The sequence below is a fragment of the Chiloscyllium plagiosum genome, unplaced genomic scaffold, assembly GCF_037043375.1.
Source record: "Chiloscyllium plagiosum isolate Xiang-an unplaced genomic scaffold, Cpla_swu_hap1 HiC_scaffold_6, whole genome shotgun sequence".
Classification (NCBI taxonomy): domain Eukaryota; kingdom Metazoa; phylum Chordata; class Chondrichthyes; order Orectolobiformes; family Hemiscylliidae; genus Chiloscyllium; species Chiloscyllium plagiosum.
This window is the reverse complement of record NW_028270144.1, coordinates 75,708,424-75,729,008: the sequence shown is the minus strand read 5'-3', so window position 1 is coordinate 75,729,008 and position 20,585 is coordinate 75,708,424. Positions and strand designations below refer to the sequence as shown.

At 41.9% G+C, this 20,585-nt stretch overlaps 1 protein-coding gene across 2 annotated transcripts in view; it reads left to right on the top strand.

Moving 5' to 3' along the window:
* The window catches only part of uxs1 (UDP-glucuronate decarboxylase 1), a 75,471-nt gene that overhangs the window by 14,623 nt on the left and 40,263 nt on the right, over window positions 1-20,585 (top strand). For both annotated transcript variants that reach the window (XM_043691759.2, XM_043691758.2), the window contains exons 3-5: window positions 11,891-11,939; window positions 16,583-16,626; window positions 17,352-17,412. In XM_043691759.2, coding sequence (XP_043547694.2) covers window positions 11,891-11,939; window positions 16,583-16,626; window positions 17,352-17,412 — 154 coding nt within the window. The remainder of the gene's footprint in view (window positions 1-11,890; window positions 11,940-16,582; window positions 16,627-17,351; window positions 17,413-20,585) is intronic.

Genomic DNA, 20,585 nt, shown 5'->3' with positions numbered 1-20,585 from the left:
ACAGCAGTGTTTCCTAGTAAGGCAAATACATATGACAATTTAATAGGTAGTTTTGCTCAACCCAAGTAACTTCGTTCTATGCACAAGTCCAAATTATGCATTTCAGGATACACATGTTAATGGTAAGTAAATCCAATTATACAATTAATACTTAACCCGTTATCAATTAATAGTATATTTGTAACATGTGTAACTAATGTCTCAGCAATTGAGACTGTTCAAAGTGAGGTATTCATGCCCCCATCCTTTATAAGCTTTAAAGTTTGTAAATGCATTGTACCTTCAGTCAGTTTCACTGGAAGCATCTCCAGAACTTAGTTCGCTTTACTGTGCAGGTGTTGCAGCAGAGGTTGTCATCGGACTGCATTGCAGTGCCAATGTATTAGGTGAATGCAGTATGTTTTCATGAAAGAACAAAGAAAATTACAACACAAGAACAGGCCCTTTGGCCCTCCAAGCCAGTGTCGATCCAGATCCTCTACTGAAACCTATTGCCTATTTTCTAAAGGAGCTCTGCTCCCTGCCCATTCATGTATCTAGTGAGTTTTGAAGAGATTTCTAGCTCAGGTTGAAGTTCTGGAGGCAAGTTTGCTTGCTGAGCTGGAAGGTTCACTTTCAGATATTTTGTCAACATACTAGGTAACATCAGTGAGCCACCAGTGACGTACTGGTGTTAGTGACCCACTTTCTATTTATGTGATTAGGTTTCCTTGGGTTGATGATATAAATTCCTGTTATGGTGTCAGTTCCTGTTCTTTTTCCTCAGAGGGTGGTAAATGGGATCCATGTTGATGTGTTTGTTGATAGTTCTGGTTGGAATGCCATGCTTCTCAGAATTCTCGTGCTTTTTGTCTTGTCCTAGGATGGATGTGTTGTCCCAGTCAAAGTGGTCTCCTTCCTCATCTGTACATAAGGATACTAGTGAGAGTGGTCATGTCATTTTGTGACTAGTTGATGTTCATGTATCCTGGTGGCTATTTTCTGCCTGTTTGTCCAATGTAGTGTTTGTTACAGTTCTTGCACGGTATTTTGTAAATGACATTAGTTTTGCTTGTTCTTTTACATTTATCATTTTTTTTTGTAAATAATACAAATGACATCACCAACCCAAGGAAACCTAAAACACAAATAGAAAGTGGGTCACTAACACCAGTGCTTCACCAGATTCTCACTGTTGTTACCTAGTATGGTGATAAAACATCTGAAAATGAACCTTCCAACTCAGTGAGCAAACCTACAACCATTCTTTTATTTATCTGTCAAAGTGACACTATTGTGGCCCCCTTTACCACTTCCACTGACAATGCGTTCCAGGCACCCACCACGAAAAGAACTTTCCATGTATATCTCCTTTAAAAACTTTTCCCCTCACTTTGAACTTGTGACCCCCTAGTAATTGAGTTCCCCACTCTGGGGGAAAAAGCTTCTTGCTATCCACCGTGTGTCTATATCTCTCATGCTTTTGTAGACCTCAATTAGGTCCCCCCTCAACCTCCATTATTCCAATGTAAACTCATCATAATCTACTCAAATTCTTCATAGAGTGAGCCCTCCATACCAGGTAACATCCTAGTGAACATTCTCTGTTCCCTGTCCAAAGATCCACATACTTTGGTAATGTGGGCTTAAAAATGTGTTGCGGGAAAAGCACAGCAGGTCAGGCAGCATCAAAGGAACAGGAGAATTGACGTTTTGGGCATAAGCATGTTTCTTCAAGCATGTCCTCATTCCTGAAGAAGGGAATATGCTGTGGTTCTGTTCACCGAGCTGGGAATTTGTGTTGCAGATGTTTCGTCCCCTGTCTAGGTGACATCTCAGTGCTTGGGAGCCTCCTGTGAAGCGCTTCTGTGATCTTTCCTCCGGCATTTGTAGTGATTTGAATCTGCCGCTTCCAGTTGTCAGTTCCAGCTGTCCATTGCAGTGGTCGGTACATTGGGTCCAGGTCGATGTGCTTATTGATTGAATCTGTGGATGAGTGCCATGCCTCTAGGAATTCCCTGACTGTTCTCTGTTTGGCTTGTCCTATAATAGTAGTGTTGTCCCAGTCAAATTCATGTTGCTTGTCATCTGCGTGTGGCTACTAAGGATAGCTGGTCGTGTCGTTTCGTGGCTAGTTGGTGTTCATGGATGCAGATCGTTAGCTGTCTTCCTATTTGTCCTATGTAGTGTTTGTGCAGTCCTTGCATGGGATTTCGTACACTACGTTGGTTTTGCTGGGTATCGGGTCCTTTGTTCTGATGAGTTGTCTGAGAGTGGTTGTTGGTTTGTGTGCTGTTAAGAGTCCTAGTGGTCGCAGTAGTCTGGCTGTCAGTTCGGAAATGCTCTTGATGTATGGTAGCGTGGCTAGTCCTTTGGGTTATGGCATGTCCTCGTTCCATTGTCTTTCCCTTAGACATCTGTTGATGAAATTGCACGGGTATCCGTTTTTGGCGAATACATTGTAGAGGTGTTCTTCTTCCTCTTTTTGCAGTTCTGGTGTGCTGCAGTGTGTTGTGGCCCTTTTGAATAGTGTCTTGATGCAACTTCTTTTGTGTGTGTTGGGGTGGTTGCTTTCATAGACCAAGTCCTGAACTATGTGTGTGGCTTTCCTGTGTACCTTTGTGGTGAATTCTCCGTTCGGTGTTCGCTGTACCATCACGTCTAGGAATGGGAGTTGGTTGTCCTTTTCTTCCTCTCTCGTGAATCGGATTCCTGTGAGTGTGGCGTTGATAATCCGGAGTGTGTTCTCTATTTCTGTGTTTTTAATGATTACAAAGGTGTCATCAACGTATCTGACCCAGAGTTTGGGTTGAATTTGTGGTAAGACTGTTCGTTCTAATCTTTGCATTACCGCTTCGGCTATGAATCCAGAGATGGGTGAGCCGTTGATTTGTTCATATGTTTGGTTGTTGAATGTGAAGTGTGTTGTGAGGCACAGGTCCAGTAGTTTGAGTATGCCGTCTTTGTTGATAGGTTCAACGTCCTGTTATCTGTTCTGTATGTCCAGCAGGTTGGCTATTGTTTCTCTGGCTAGGGTTTGTTGATAGAGGTGAACAGTGCCATTACATTGAATGAGACCATGGTTTCTTCCTAGTCTGTGTATATTTCTGATGTCCAAGAATTCCTGTGTTGATTGTATAGAGTGTCTGGATCCACTGATCAGATCCACTCAGACCCACAGTATCACTACCAGGGACACCATCACACAAACTGGCTAAAGAACTACAGCAGAAACTCAAACACCTGATCAGCGGGGACATGGTCTCATTCGATGTAACGGCACTGTTCACCTCTATCAACAAAACCCTAGCCAGAGAAACAATAGCCAACCTGCTGGACATACAGAACAGACAACAGGACGTTGAACCTATCAACAAAGACGGCATACTCAAACTACTGGACCTGTGCCTCACAACACACTTTACATTGTTGTGGTTCTGTTCGCCGAGTTGGAAGTTTTTGTTGCAAACGTTTCGTCCCCTGTCTAGGTGACATCCTCAGTGCTTGGGAGCCCCCTGTGAAGCGCTTCTGTGGTGTTTCATCCGGCATTTGTAGTGGCCTGTCCCTGCCGCTTCTGGTTGGCAGTTTCAGTTGTCCGCTGTAGTGGCCGGTATATTGGGTCCAGGTCGATGTGTTTGTTGATGGAGTTTGTGGATGAGTGCCATGCTTCTAGGAATTCCCTGGCTGTTCTTTGTTTGGCTTGCCCTATAATAGTAGTGTTGTCCCAGTCGAATTCATGTTGCTTGTTGTCTGCGTGTGTGGCTACTAGGGATAGCTGGTCGTGTCGTTTCGTGGCTAGTTGATGTTCATGGATGCCAATCGTTAGCTGTCTTCCTGTTTGTCCTATATAGTGTTTTGTGCAGTCCTTGCATGGGATTTTGTACACTACATTACTTTTGCTCATGTATCGGGTCCTTCGTTCTGGTGAGTTGTTGTCTGAGTGTGGCTGTTGGTTTGTGTGCTGTTATAAGTCCTAGTGGTCGCAGTAGTCTGGCTGTCAGTTCAGAGATGTTCTTGATGTAAGGTAGTGTGGCTAGTCCTTTGGGTTGCGGCATGTCCTCTTTCCATTGTCTTTCTCTTAGTCATCTGTTGATGAAATTGCGCGGGTATCCGTTTTTGGCGAATACCTTGTACAGGTGTTCCTCTTCCTCTTTTTGCAGTTCTGGTGTGCTGCAGTGTGTTGTGGCCCTTTTGAATAGTGTCTTGATGCAACTTCGTTTGTGTGTGTTGGGGTGGTTGCTTTCATAGTTCAGGACACCAAGGAGAGGGAAGCACTAAAATCACTAAAAAACGATAAGAACATAATCATACTACCAGCAGACAAAGGCAGAATGACAGTCATCCTGGACAAAGCAGAATACACCCAAAAAGCACAACAACTACTTGCAGATACCAACACCTACCAAGAGAGGGAGCTTGACCCCACCCCACAGCTCACCAATAGGATAAATAACACACTGAGGAATCTACAAAAAAACGGTCAGATAACCAGGTCGGACCAACAAAGAATGAAACCTGAAAGCAACAACACCCCCAGATTCTATGGACTACCTAAAGTGCACAAACCAGACATCCCACTCAGACCCATAGTATCACTACCAGGGACACCATCTCACAAACTGGCTAAAGACTACAGCAGAAACTGAAACACCTGATCAGTGGATCCAGACACTTTATACAATCAACACAGGAATTCTTGGACATCATCAGAAATACACACATAGACAAGGAAGAAACCATGGTCTCATTCGACGTAACGGCACTGTTCACCTCTATTGACAAAACCCTAGCCAGAGAAACAATAGCCAACCTGCTGGACATACAGAACAGACAACAGGACGTTGAACCTATCAACAAAGACGGCATACTTAAACTACTGGACTTGTGCCTCACAACACTTCACATTCAACAACCAGATATACGAACAAATCAACGGAACACCCATGGGCTCACCGATCTCGGGACTCATAGAAGCAGTAATGCAAAGGTTAGAACAAACAGTCTTACCACAAATTCAACCCAAACTCTGGGTCAGATACGTTGATGACACCTTTGTCATCATTAAAAACACAGAAATAGAGAACACACTCCGGATTATCAACGCCACACTCACAGGAATCAGATTCACTAGAGAGGAAGAAAAGGACAACCAACTCCCATTCCTCGACGTGATGGTACAGAGAACACCAAACGGAGAATTCACCACAAAGGTACACAGGAAAGCCACACACATAGTTCAGGACTTGGTCTATGAAAGCAACCACCCCAACACACACAAAAGAAGTTGCATCAAGACACTATTCAAAAGGGCCACAACACACTGCAGCACACCAGAACTGCAAAAAGTGGAAGAAGAACACCTCTACAATGTATTCGCCAAAAACGAATACCCCCGCAACTTCATCAACAGATGTCTAAGGGAAAGACAATGGAACGAGGACATGCCGCAACCCAAAGGACTAGCCACGCTACCATACATCAAGAGCATTTCCGAACTGACAGCCAGACTACTGCGACCACTAGGACTCTAACAGCACACAAACCAACAGCCAATCTCCGAGAACAACTCACCAGAACGAAGGACCTGATACCCAGCCTGAGCAAAACCAATGTAGTGTACAAAATCCCATGCAAGGACTGCACAAAACATACATAGGACAAACAGGAAGACAGCTAATGATCTGCATCCATGAACACCAACTAGCCACGAAACGACACGACCAGCTATCCTTAGTAGTCACACGCAGATGACAAGCAACATGAATTTGACTGGGACAACACTACTATTATAGGACAAGCCAAACAGAGAACTGCCAGGGAATTCCTAGAGGCATGGCACTCATCCACCAATTCAATCAATAAGCACATCGACCTGGACCCAACGTACTGACCACTGTAATGGACAGCTGGAACTGACAACAGGAAGCGGCAGATTCAAACCACTACAAATGCCGGAGGAAAGATCACAGAAGCGCTTCACAGGAGGCTCCCAAGCACTGAGGATGTCACCTAGACGGGACGAAACGTCTGCGACACAAATTCCCAGCTCGGCGAACAGAACCACAACAATGAGCACCCGAGCTACAAGTCTTCTCAAACTTTGAAGGACTTATGCCCAAAACGTCGATTCTCCTGTTCCTTTGATGCTGCCTGTCCTGCTGCGCTTTTTCAGCGACACATTTTTAAGTTTTGATCTCCAGCATCTGTGGTCCTCACTTTCTCCTCATACTTTGGTAATGTGGCAACCAGAACTGTATGCAGTATTCCAAATGTGGCTGAACCAAAGTCTTATACAACTGTGATATGATCTACCAACTCTTGTACTCAATATCCTGTCTGATGAAGGAAAGCATGCAGAATGCCTTCTTGACCACTCCATTACCACTTTGAGGGTACAATGGACTTGAACACCCAGGTCTCTGTTCTTCAATTTTCCCAAGGACTTTTCCATTTACTGTATAGTTCATTCTTGAATTAGATCTTCCAAAATGCATCACCTTTCATTTGCCCAGATTGAACTCCATCTGCCATTTCTCTGCCCAACTCTCCAATCTATCTATATTCTGTATTCGGACAGTCCCCTTCACTATCTGCTACTCCACCAATCAATAGAAAACTACTGATATGAAAGGGTTACAAGTTAAACTGTTGATGCCTTTCGGCAGATTGACGTACTTCAGGTTTTCACTGTACTTGCTGACTTGATCAGCAGAGCAGTTTGGACATTTGCCAAATGGGTTAATTTATATAGTCATAACATGTCATCTCTGTAAAACCGTAGAAATGAAGCAGCACAGGAGACCATTTAGCTCATCTTATCCATATTGACCCAAAGACACTAGATGCCCTTTTTAATCCTGTCTTCTTGCACACAGCCCTGCAGCTGACAGCACTTAAGATCCAGTTATGTCTTGAAGAAAGTAGGGGTTTCTGAGTCCCAACAACTCAGGCAGTTAATTTTAAACACCCATCATCTTCTAAGTAAAAAATCCTTGCATCCCCTCAAATCCTTCTGCCACTTAACTTGAATCGATGATCCCTGGTTTTTGAACACAGTCTCCCACTGATATACCACATATCCTTTAGCAGTCTTAATCAGTCCACTTCAGTTAAAATTTGCCCTTCCCCAGTTTAGAACGGTCACTCCTGATTTGTCCCTTTTTCATATTAAATCTAATTGAATTGTGGTCACTATCCCTGATATGGCTGCCCACTGTCACTTCATTCACATGTTCATTTTCACCTCCCCAGAATGAAATCCAGAGTTTTGTCTTCTCTCATTGGCCTTGTTGTTTTGTTCAAAAAGTCTTGAATAGATTATGTGATTTTTTTCCGCACATAATTCATTTGTATATTGTCAGAAAGCCAGTTGATACTGGGATAGTTAAAGTCTCCTACTATTATTGCCCACATTCCTACACAGAAATTTGTGTACAAGTATGTTCTTCTACCTCCCTTACTGAGCGATTCTATAGTATATTCCCAGTGGTGTGATTGACCTTACTTCCAAGCAACCCAAAATGTCATTTGCTTAGTACTGCATCTCTTCACTCTGAATTATTCTTAAACCAATACTGCTACCATCTCTTTTGTCACCTAACTGCCTGAATTTTGCCCCTTTAGCCTAGTTTGTTAGCAATGTCAGTACTGCCATGTATCCGTGCCCTTAATTCATCTGCCTTGTTTGTAGTGCCCTTGCATTGAAGTATAAACAGCTCAACCCATCAATTTCCTTTACTGGATGATTTTTAATTCTCCTTTGATCTTTCATGTCACTGACTACATCACTAATGCTGTACCTCCCATTATCCTGATAGAGTCCTGGCCCATCTAAGTCTACATGTTGCTTCCCATTCCTTCCGTACTAGTTTAACACTTTCCCAGTGGAACAGAGAAAACCACCACAGGGTTATTTGCCCTAGCTCTGCCCAGGCTCAATCTGTCAAGCTGTACAGGCCCCACCTTCCCCAGAAACAGTCCTAATGCCTCAAGAATCTAAACCCCTGTCTGGTACACCATTTCTCCAGCCACGCATTCATCTGATGTATCCTCTTATTTTTGCTGTCACTAGTATGTGATGCTGGGAGGAATCCTGAGATTACTGTGTTCGACATCCTGCAGTGATTTATCTCCAGGCTTCTAATAGTCAGCTTTCACATATTCATCTATTTGTTTACCTAGAGAATTTTTACCTAGGTGTACCATGACTACCAGCTGTTCACTCTCCCACTCCACAATGTCCTGCAGCCACTCTGATACATCCCTGAGCCTGGCATCAGTGAGGTAACATACCATCTGGGATTCACATCTGCAGCCACAAGTGAATGTCTGTATCCCTTAGTGTTGAATTCCCCATGTCAGTAGCAAACCCCCCCCCATATCCAAAAGTCTCCAAAGCAGAATAAGGGGAATGACCACAAGTCGGTGCACTTTCTTCCAGAGCCTTTTACTTCCTCTGATAGTCACCCATTCCCTATCTGCCAGTGTAATCCTCACCTGCAATGTGACCACCATAAAGCGATCACTAGGTTAGATTCGATTAGATTACTTACAGCATGGAAACAGGCCCTTCGGCCCAACAAGTCCACACTGACCCGCCGAAGCGTAACCCAACCAGACGCATTCCCTTACATTTACCCCTTCACCTAACACTATGGGCAATTTAGCATGGCCAATTCACCTAACCTGCACATTTTTAGATTGTGGGAGGAAACCGGAGCACCTGGAGGAAACCCACGCAGACACGGGGAGAACGTGCAAACTCCACAGAGTCGTCTGAGGCAGGAATTGAACCCAGGTCTCTGGCGCTGTGAGGCAGCAGTGCTAACCACTGTGCCGCCCATCAGGTTGCAGGACACATTCAGTTTTTACGTCTAACTTGGCTCATGTTTTGCATTAGTTCTATCCATTCCAGTAGTGGACCACTGCTCACCTCATTTGCGACCAGAAATTCTCAGACTAGTTCATATTGTTTGCCTAAATGAAGTCAGTCACACCAGAAGGAATGCACTGCAAAGTCATAGCAGTGATCCTCGATTGAAGGCTTGATAAGCCACAAATGTTCTATAATACACAACAAACCACTCCCAGTAGTCACCTCCTGACTCTCCAGGTTTGGGTCTGCACTCCAGTATTTTAATGTTACAGGTTGTTGTAAGGCTCGTTCTAACAACTGAACCAGATGGTTTGTCTGGGCATCAGTGAAGGGAAATCTTTCAAACAGATCTCCTTCTGTCACCATGACAGATTTATTCCTGCCATTTAGTCACTTCAGGTGATAAAATTGTACAGCACAGTGCAAACCGATCTTGGGTGGCATTTTGTATTTGAACTGTCCTTCGGGGACACTGAGCAAATTGGGCTGGTTTTTCCTTATGATCTGGGGCTTGATTCATTGTCATTCTCATTACTTGGGGCTTCCAAGGGACAAACTCCAATTGTTGGTTCCTGATAGTCATCAGCGGCTGTGGGGTTTGGTAACTGCGATATTGGAAACCACAATTGGGGACCAATTTGGAGTCCACTAACCCCAGTACAAAGCTCAGATGGTACCGGTTTTCTGTTTTTTATTTTTACCTGTTCAGCCACACGGGATCCTTCGGGAGCCTGATACGGTGGGTCTACGGGAGGTTCTGACAATCTAGGGTAATGTCCCATTCCTCATCTCTATTGGTATCATTTCCCTCAAACAGTGTTGGTATGCCAGATATAGGCTTGGGATCCCGATTAGAACTTAGATTCTTGTTACAACACTATGCTTTAACCCTCCTTGTCTAGTTTTCTCAGTCTTGGTGTCTTTACACTTTCTCCTGTTTGTGAATGGGTAGACTGAAGGTGAAAAAGCAGTCAGCTTTTAACATCTCCCAGCTTTTGGGAGTTCCATCTGCTGTACCTACCTCTATCCCATGCAATTACTCCAAATGACCAAGGTATCTTTCCATTTACTATCAGTAATATCTTTCCATTCTTTAATGGAAGATTTCCACTTTTACCCAACAATTTCTATTCCAAGTAGTAATTAAACAGGTTAACTGCCTGTTCACATCCCAGGTACTGCCCATTTGTCCCCTGGATAGTTTATGTGCAGCATTTAACTTCAGGAAGTCATTTTCCTGATCAGGTATTCTCAAGTTCTGAAGGGGAGTTCCCTTTCTAGTTATCTAGAGGGATTGTCCCATTATACTCCCTTGCTCTACTATAAACAAGTTTCAACTGGCCATAATGAATATTGCAGAGGTGGTTGAGAAATTTACCAAGCCTTCCCTCGTCCTCATATTGTATCATAATTTCAGCCAGCCATATTTAAAGGAAGCAGCTTTCCAAACCGAATCAGTCAGGTAGTGGCAACCACTTTCCTGACCGTGGTCCCCAGTCCCAACTGTCTCAGTAAAGAATGTAGAATAGCCAATGATACCCCACAGCAACCTAGAGCAACCTTGTAAAAAATACTTTCTTACCTTGTAATCCTTGTCCAGGTAGTTTACTCAGTCCCTTCAAAAGGTACCAGTCTCATTGGACAATGGGCAGAACACAAGGAGTGGTCTGACGTAAAATACCTCGGGGAACCCTATTACTAATGCCCAATTCAAACTCTCACTTATTCAGCCCAGAGTAAGAGTTCTACTGTTGGCATCCACAACATAGTACCAAAATGTTGACTCAAGTTCCAGACCACGCAAAACTTTAATTAACCTCCTATTTTAGCTTGGCCAGCAAGAGGTCCAGAGTTAACACCAGAGTAACAGTCAAGTTCTCACTTGATGGGCTCTTGTCAGACCTTTGTGTATAGCATAAAAGCAGTACAGTTTATAGCTCTCATCTCTCAACCCATACTTGTCACATGGGTCATAAACAGTGCAGCTAACAATGCTGCAAGTAGAGGAAGTAGCTCAAGCCCCAGCTGCAACCTTCAACTTGTGCAGACACAGACGCACATTTTAAAATTTATGGTACATTGTTGATTCAGCAAAACTTCTAACTGTTGCTTCCCCAATACTTTATCATTTCAACTTCACCTATTCCCTGTGTTCACCCAACTCCAAAGCAGTCTCATTTAGCCAAGCAGCACCACCATTGCCTCCTTTTTATAGGGCTCAACAACAATGCTTCTGAACTGGATCAGACCAGTTGCTCAGTTAACCAGCTTCATCTGAGGGTGAACCAGCTGTCTCTGGTTTTAGAAATACAACTAAAACTACACCCAGTCAAACATAGCAGCTTTTAGTTAATAGATTAAAGAACCAATTTAGCTTGAAAATTAGCCTTGAAATGGTTTAATTACTACTTACCCCTTGTAACTCCTTTTTTACCCAGCTCCAAATCATCTGTTTAGTTAAGCAGCACTCAAGCAGAACTAAATACAGCCTCAGACAAATAAGACTTGTTGAACTTGATGCAAAGTTCATGTGGCTATGTTTTTGAAGAGGTCTTGTAACTACTGTTGTGCAGGCACAATGAGCAAGCAGTCCCTTTCTGCACCATGATAATTCTATAATCTATTTTTCTAATTAACCTGTTTAGATATATTATATATCTGTGGAACAGGTGGGACTTGAACCTTTGCCTCTTAGTTTAGAGGTAGGGGTACTGACATGAGAGGACCCCCAACAATTCTGTAATACTATGCTACCAAATTCAATGTGCTTGAGTGTTAATTGCTGATATAATTCCTACTCGGAGCCCCCAACTTTTAGCTTCAACTGTTTTTCTTTTATGTGAAGATTACAGTATAAATGTACTTTGAAATTGTGGTTAGTTATTAGTTGCTAAAATGTTGAAGGAGAGTTGTTATTTTAGTAGTATCTTTTAATTCTGGGGGAAAAAAATGCAATAACATTCAGTTGAATATTTAGTGTGCCGGTTGAGTTGAAAGAAGTATTTACAGGTTTTTTTTCTATTTGCTTTTGTATAGGTCTTTGCAAGAAGAAGGTGAACAAAAAGTTGAAAGGAAAATAGAGGAGGTTTGTTAATTGCTTTTTGTTCAGTACCAAAATACAGAGAGTGGTAATTTGTTTACTGGATATTTGAGCTTTCTGAAGGATTCCATGTGTTTGCAATGTGACTAATTATCCGCCGACATTTCTGCCACCTCCAAAAAGACCCCACCACCTGGAATATATTTCCCTCCCCACCCCTTTCCGCCTTCCACAAAGACCGTTCCCTCCGTGACTACCTGGGCCGGTCCACGCCCCCCTACATCACCCTCCCATCCTGGCACTTTCCCCTGCCACCACAGGAATTGTAAAACCTGTGTCCACACCACCTCCTTCACCTCTATCCAAGGCCCTAAAGGAGCCTTCCACATCCATCAAAGTTTTACCTGCCCATCCACTAATATTATTTATTGTATCCATTGCTCCCGATGTGGTCTCCTCTACATTGGGGAGACTGGGCGCCTCCTAGCAGAGCGCTTTAGGGAACATCTCCGGGACACCCGCACCAATCAACCACACCGCCCCGTGGCCCAACATTTCAACTCCCCCTCCCACTCTGTCGACGACATGGAGGTCCTGGGCCTCCTTCGCCGCCGCTCCATCACCACCAGACGCCTGGAGGAAGAACGCCTCATTATCCGCCTTGGAACACTTCAACCCCAAGGCATCAATGTGGACTTCAACAGTTTCCTCATTTCCCCTTCCCCCACCTCACCCTAGTTCCAAACTTCCAGCTCAGCACTGTCCTCACGACTTGTCCGGACTTGTTCTACCTGCCTATCTCCTTTTCCACCTATCCATTCCACCCTCTCCTCCCTGACCTATCACCTTCATCCCCTCCCCCACTCACCCATTGTACTCTATGCTACTTTCTCCCCATCCCCACCCCCACCCTCCACTAGATTTTCTCTCCACGCTTCAGGCCCATTGCCTTTATTCCTGATGAAGGGCTTTTGCCCAAAACGTCGATTTCCCTGCTCCATGGATGCTGCCTGAACTGCTGTGCTCTTCCAGCACCACCAATCCAGAATCTGGTTTCCAGCATCTGCAGTCAATGTTTTTACCACCAAGATATTATCCCACTCATTTGCCTTGAAGGCTTAAGCAGAACTCATCTGGTGTGAAAATGGTCCAAATACATATAGACTAGTTAGGGTCGACAGGTTTCCATTCTGGGAATATTATAATAACCAGTTTGCTTCTCTGACAATCTGGAAGCTTTAAAGACAGGTTTTTTTTTTGAAACACAGAACTTACTGTAGTAGAATTTGAACTGGGACATTTATTAATCTGAGTGCTATCTGAATTCATTTTCTTAAATTTGCTTTTTTGTAAATTAAGATGCAAGTTGCACTGCAGTTCTGCTTTTGGGTTGCAAGTATACTACTTCAAGAAAATATCATTTTAGGTTTAATAATCATAAAGTAGATATTTTTAATTAACTTGTTCAGATGTGTTATGACAAATCTCTGGAGCAGATGGCATGCAAACCCGCCCTTTTGGCTCAAAGTTAGGGATATCACCACTGTGCCTCTAGATCCTTTATGAATATAGAGCATATTTATGTAAATATGATTTAATTAGTTACTTCTCCCCATATGAATTGGTGAATTCTGTTAGTATTTGCACCACTCATTTAATTGAATGCAATCAGAATCAGTTTCTGCGCAGGTTTAAATAATTGGTTCTGTACCTTGGCATGACCTTAACTTCTCACATGCAGAATCTTTTAGGTGGTCTTTTTATTTTACTTACTTTCATTATTGTCCCTGTTTGTTGCTGTATGTGCTATCTAGGAGACTCTTTGCCTGTCCATTCAACCTGTAGCTTACTCCCCTGATAGTCCTTATTGCTGCCCCTTTACCATGTCATGACTTGACATTATAGTTTGAATCTGAAGTTTCAACTTTAACACATTGGTTTATGGGAGGGCTGTCTATGTGCCTGTCCTAGAACTTTTTTTTTATTTGGGTAGGTTTTATTGTTTGAATTTCAAAATCATGCAGTTTTAGTTGCAAGTTACTAATGTTTTCCATCCTGATTCCTTCAGAACCCATGGGTAAGTCTAAAGAGCAGCTTCAGAAAAAATGCTAGAATGGACCAGGTTTGACATAGGATTGACCAGGTACAAGAGTGAAATAACTCAAGAAGCCAGTATCCTGTCACCAAGTCTGCCTTTTTTAAACATGTGGAGAGTACATACACCCACATGGGAGAAATGTCTAAGGACTATGTCCATATTCTCTAAGTGTTCCTTATTGGTCTTCCTTGTTATTAGCATCTAGATAAATGGCAACCTGTGGTAGACCTTGTAAAAATTTCTCTATCTTCTGCTGAAAGATTGCACAGACTGATGATGCCCCAATTGACAGTCTTGTATATTGGGACAAACCCTTTTGTATATTAATTGTAGCCTTCTTCTAGGAATCCCTATCTAACACCAATTACAAGTATACATGGCTCGTGTCCAGCTTCGTGATGGATAGTCCCTCTGCCAGTTTTGCATATAAATGCTCTACGTGAAAGATTGGGTATTTATCCAGCTGCTAAAAGCAGTTTATTGTTTGTTTAAAATCCCCACAAAGGCAAACCGCGCTTCACAATCAGTATTACTGATACTACCCGTTCCACAAACTACTGGTTTAATGATTTCTTTGCTTTCCAGCCTCTAATTTTGCTCATAAGGCAAGTGACACTGCACGGGCCTTTCAGAATCATGGAATTGCTTCCTGGTCAACATGCAAAGTGGTCTTGGCTCCTTTGATAATTCTTAGACCTTCCTGAAAAACCTCTGGGTATTTTAATTAGGATTTTACTCAGGCAGCCATTTTTTAATTGAAAAAAGTTGAATCAGTCGAGATGAATCTTTCTGAACCAATTTCACCCCATCAAACTTGCACCCAAGCTTTTTACTAACTGAACCAGTTGCTTCTCATAAGAGACCAGAACCGAAGTTGTATCCTCAATCTGTAAAGGTTCCCCGGTATAGATTCTCAGCTTAGCTGAGATCTTGTGCAAATTTAAGGGTTGAAGTCCACGTTGAATTTTTGTTAAAGACTAGTTCTGCAATCGCTGATATAGCCATACCGGTATCAACCTCCGTCAACCAAGTGACCATTTAACCAGACGTTTGGTTCTGATTTGGATGTTACCAAGCAATTTAACTATTCTAAACCAGATGTAGGTGGACTTTCCAGGGTATGCAGTCTTCTGGATACCAGTCAATGAGTTCTCTTACTCAATTTAGATCTAGTGGGATTCTTGCTGTCTCTAGTCCATGTACCAGTAGCAACTACAATGGCTTGCTGGCCTGAATCCTGAAGAAAATGTTAACTGTTTGGTTGAGGCTTGGCTTTGTTTTAGGGTTTTGCTGTGGGCTGACCTAGAGTCCACCTGTACAGAGTATGTCTTGACTGAGGCTGTGTAATTCCCTTCACTCAAGTAGTATTCCCCAATTTCAGTTGGACTGGTGAGGGTATCAGAGTACCCTACAGTTCATATACTCCACTTCCTGCTTTTTCCAGTGATAAAACCAGTTGCAGTGCCTGTTTGAAGTCTATTGGGCTTCAACTACTAGGCCCTTTTTGTATGGTTATATCATTAGACCCACATACCAAATGGTCTCCCAGCATCTCCTTTAGGGTTAAACTAAAGTCATGTGCCTCTTCCAGTCATCTTAACCTTGTCAAAAATCTCGATATGGATTCCTCTGATTCTCGAATTGCTAAATAAAACCGACAGCATTAATGAATTAGAGGCGGCTTGGAGTCATAATATTCCTGAACTAAATCTGTCAATTCTTGAAAGGTTTTGGTGTCTGGTACCTCAGGGAAAATTAGGTTCCTAATAACCAAAAAAGCTGTGGGTCCACAAGCTTTAGGAGAATTAGTCATTGCCTGGGGAGAAAAAAATGCATTTTTTTCCACCTACTGAGCCCAGTCTTAAACTGCAAGATCAAACAAGTCTTGTTTCCCAAATAATGGCATGGTACCAGAAATGTTTACCACAAATTAAAGATGACTGTTGCGAATGAATTTCTTCAGGAGCATGTTTTTCTCTCATCACCACTGAAATAACTCCACAGAGACCAGTAAAAGAAAAGAGTCACCCTTTATTTATGCATAGAGAGTCCTTGACACTGAGCCAGCTCTGAGTAAACAGATCCTGATATTCCTGTTTGTGTGTCAGCCAGGCTCCTTCACTGGACTAGATTAACGGCCCAAACAGAGAACTCTTATTCTGAAATCCACCTGGCTGACCTCTTTACAATCATTACAAAGAGCAAACCTAAAATGTAACTCCTGGCAGATATATCTAAATGATTTTGAAAATATAAGCAGATGGACAGAGCTCTATGCTGAATATCTTTATCTTATTTTCTCAATTACTTGTCTAAGCAGTGGGGAAAGGCTTTGTGTTGTATGTAATAAATAGTAATGTTTTTCCATAAATGAGTTTTCAGGTACATATAGATACGTAGAGAAATCCTCATGTTTTGAAACATTGTAACCAAGAAACCCTTGTGTGGCTTTTTCATTTGATGATTTTTGCTTTGCCAATTCTGTAGAAAATTTAATATTGTAATTTTTCTTTCCAAAATTGCCATTGTTAACAATGTGGGAGAGAATGCATAATTTGAAAGCTGACTTTGGCATGCTTCCATTTTCCAGGCTTTAGCGCCCTTGAAAGAGAAAATTAAAGAAATAGAAACAAGGTACATATTGTTTTTATTTGTTTGTATTAACTTTAGATCATGTAAGTGACAAGAAGTGAAATGGTTGGAAGTTTCTGTGGAGCACAAACTTGGGTGTAGAATAAGATTGACAGACGTTGTTATGAATTGTTGTAGTAAAGCAGATCAACCTTATCTCAAAGATGATGTTGACTGGAAATAGGTTGAGTGACTCAACTGATGTCATTATTTTAGCTTTGCTGCTGTGACTGAGTATTGTTTTGATGCAAGTTTTTTGTTTCACTTTGCTCTTCTAGTGTTAACGCTCAGTTTATATCTTCATGCCACTAGAGAATCTTCTGTATACGCTTTCCTTGACTCCAATATCCTTCCTCCATTTACTAAATCGCCTTGATTGACTTCAGAACTTTGAGACATTTAAGTTGGAGATCTGTATTTAGATTGGTAATTTGTTGAACAAATGTACTGATACTGAACTTTAATACAGAAATACCATTGTTTGGTATGAGCAGTTACTTTTCTTACTAGAGGTTTAATAATAAAGAAGCCCATAAGTCATAAAATTCTATTTGTTTATCCACCCTCAGTGGATTTGTCTTTTTGTTATTAGTGATCTCTGTAGCTGCTGTTTTGGAGAGGTAAAATACACCACACGAAGGAAGAGTGATGTAAATGCAATGGTAATGTAGAGGAATTAGTCATTCTACATTTTACTTTGTGGAACATTTTTTTTTTGTTTTCAACAGCATATCTCAAAAGTATCCTCCGGTTAAATTCCTGTCTGAAAAGGATCGCAAGAGAATTCTGGTAAGTTCTTTCGTGGTTTCCTCAGTCAAGATTAGAGTGGTGCTGGAAAAGCACAGCAGGTCAGGCAGCGTCCGAAGAGCAGGAAAATTGATGTTTCAGGCAAAAGCCCTGATGAAGGATACTGCCTGACCTGCTGTGCTTTTCCAGCACCACTTTAATCTTGACTCTGATCTCCAGAATCTGCAGTCCTCACTTTCGCTCCTTTCTTGGCTTCCTGTTGGTCCATTCAAGCAGCTGTATATTTTACTTATGTAACAGTATTTCAGGAGTTTCATTTCAGTTTTTTGTTAGTCCATTAACTGGGAGCAGGAGGGGCAGTGAAAATCTTTAGAAAGAGCAGTTCACTATTCTAGTAACTCAGTTTGAACATTGAATTTAGCATATCCCCATAATTCAGAATTCTATTGAGTTGGCCAAGACCTAAGAATGAGTTTGTTAGGCTGTGAGAGATCAAACAAGAGGCTTCCATTAATGTAGTGATATTACTAGGCTGCAGATCAAATATCAGGCTGCATTAGGTTTAATAATAGGGACATGTTAGGCAGACTTCTTCAGTTAACAAAGATTACTAATTTTATTAATAAATAAAACTTATTCAAATAAATATGCAAAGATTATTGACAGAATGAGATTATAATATGCAAAAATAAATGACTGTGTTCCAGCATCCCAAAATTAGCATGAGGCAAATGTTAGTAACAGCCAAACTATGCTCAAAAACCACACAAAATATATCAAACAGAAATTGTGACTGCAACAGGTCCCATTTGATTTTGAACAAGTTTTCCCTCATCTCTCCTGCAACCAATATTGGTGCATTTCAGATCACAGCTCAACAATTCTTTTCTGCATGGAGCTTACTTCTGTCATCATCTGTCATCTTCTCCAACTAACTGTGACCTGGGATCTGCTCTTCAGTGACTATTGAATTGTTTTGAGTAACCTATGGAAAACAAGCTGGATTCAATCATACTGCTATAATCAATAACTTGGAACAGTCAGCAGTAGCAACGTACTCAAATGTAACATCTACTTGGAACTGTCTGGTCCCTGAATGTTCAGAGACCTGACTCTGACAGCACAAAAATGCAAACCAAAAACTCATCTTTGCTTTAGAAGCAGTTCAGAGATTTTTCTTAAGGGGAAGGATTTGTGTTATGGAGAAGTTTTGAACAGGTTAGACCTGTATACATCAGAGCTTAGAAGATTGAGAGGTAACCTTATGGAAACATGCAGGATCTTGAAGGGTTTGGATAGGTTAGATGCCAGAGGATGCCCCCTCTTGTAGGGGAAAGTAAAGCTACAGGTCAGAGCTTAATACTGAGAACGATCCTTTTGAAAATAGTTTATTTTCTCTCAATTTTTGTCAATTTTCTAAGTTTTGTTAAAGCATGAAATTCTTATACCCAGTCGAAGTTAGTCCAGGCTGAGTTAGATAGCTTTTTTTGACAGACAAGGAAGTTGAGGGTACCAATCGGGAAGTGGAGCTGAAACACAACTGAATTAGCCATGATCTTATTTGAACGGTGGAGTAACCTCAAAAGAGCTAAATGACCAACTCCTACTCCGGTGTTGTTTTCAAACTTAATGTGGTGTCCATTGTATCATGATCACTATTTCCCGTGCACCTTTTATGTTTAAATTACTGATTAACCCTGCTTTATTGCGCAATAATGAATCCAACATAGCTCAATCCATTTTGCAGATCTGATGTGCATTCAGATAGTGACTGCAGTTTAATTTTCAAATGGTACCATTTTCCAAGTGGACCTTCATCTCTGATGCACTGTTACTCCTGTTAAACTCCATGTCCTGTCCTGCCCTATTCAGCTTGCCTGCGACCACATGCAACATTTTTATGTTGCTTCTCATTTTCTTGTCTTTCAATTTCTAAACCTCGTTTTACCCAGACCCTCCTTCCAATCTGTTTTTCCCTCCTACACTCTTGCATTTGCATGCTTACTTATCATGACCTACATCACTACCATATGCTTTTGCTTTGTCCTTTCTCTTTTTAACTTTTTTGATCTCCCCTCATAAACTATCCCCTTAGCATTTCGCATAAACTTCTCTCTAAAGCCTTAGTTATATGACTTATAATGCTGGTATCAGGTGTGGTTCAAATGGAAATCATGCCAATAGTCCCTTTTATCCCCTGGTAATGATGCTAGGACCCCTTAATTACAGCTCATATCACTCAAGCCAACCCTTGAGCTATGTCTTTATCTCTGATCCTATCTACTCTATGTCACTTCACTATTCAGTCAGGTAGTAATGCAGAGGTTATTAACGTTGTGGTTCTGATTTTGTATTTAGTCTTTAGCTGTCATATTCCATGGCAGAATCTCTTTCTTAGTTGTTACTGATATCCATGCACATCCACAACTGGACTGGTCCTCCCCAGCCCAGAGAGATTATCATAACCCTGCATTCTGTGAATGAATTAGTTCTGAAAAATCCTTGGCCCTCAGGCTTCATACGCTTCGCTATAAAGAACAGTGCACCTCTTCCCCTGAAGTGGGGGTTCAATCACCAGTAATCAGACAAGACTCTAGTTTCTTTATTCACTGATTTGTTTGGTCATGTGAAAGAGGAATTGCACATATCCGAAGATGGCACACAAATTCCCATGGTTAGTTACACTTGATTACAGTTATACTTCAGCAAGTTTAAGTCACTTACATCAATCCAATTACATCGTTTATGGTCATCCAGCTGTACAGTTAGTTTTGTTACACAAATAGCATTTTTCTGGTATCACTTGAACCTCTCACTACTAACTTTGCAGAAACAGTTACTGGTTGCAACTGGTTCTAGCAACCTGATTTGTGCTATCTTCAACTTGGGTATTTTCACAGCCCTTTTACCCCCGAAACCTACTGTGTTCCCAATTATAGGTACATTGCTTTATACTTGCTCTCTCCTCTTCCCACCCCACTCCCACCTGAATGGCCCTCTGCCATTGGTCAATTTGCACAGACCCTCCTCCTGACCACAAAAGCTGGGAGAATTGTTGGGCATTTGCTGAGGCTCCTTCATTGCTACGTTCAGTGTCCTTGTCCATGCCTCACTCAGTCTCTCACACCTTAACAAAGAACAGATCACAAATACGTAGGCTCATGGCTGTGACTGTCTCCTGGAAGCCTCTGCCCTCTTTGATGTATCTGATGTTC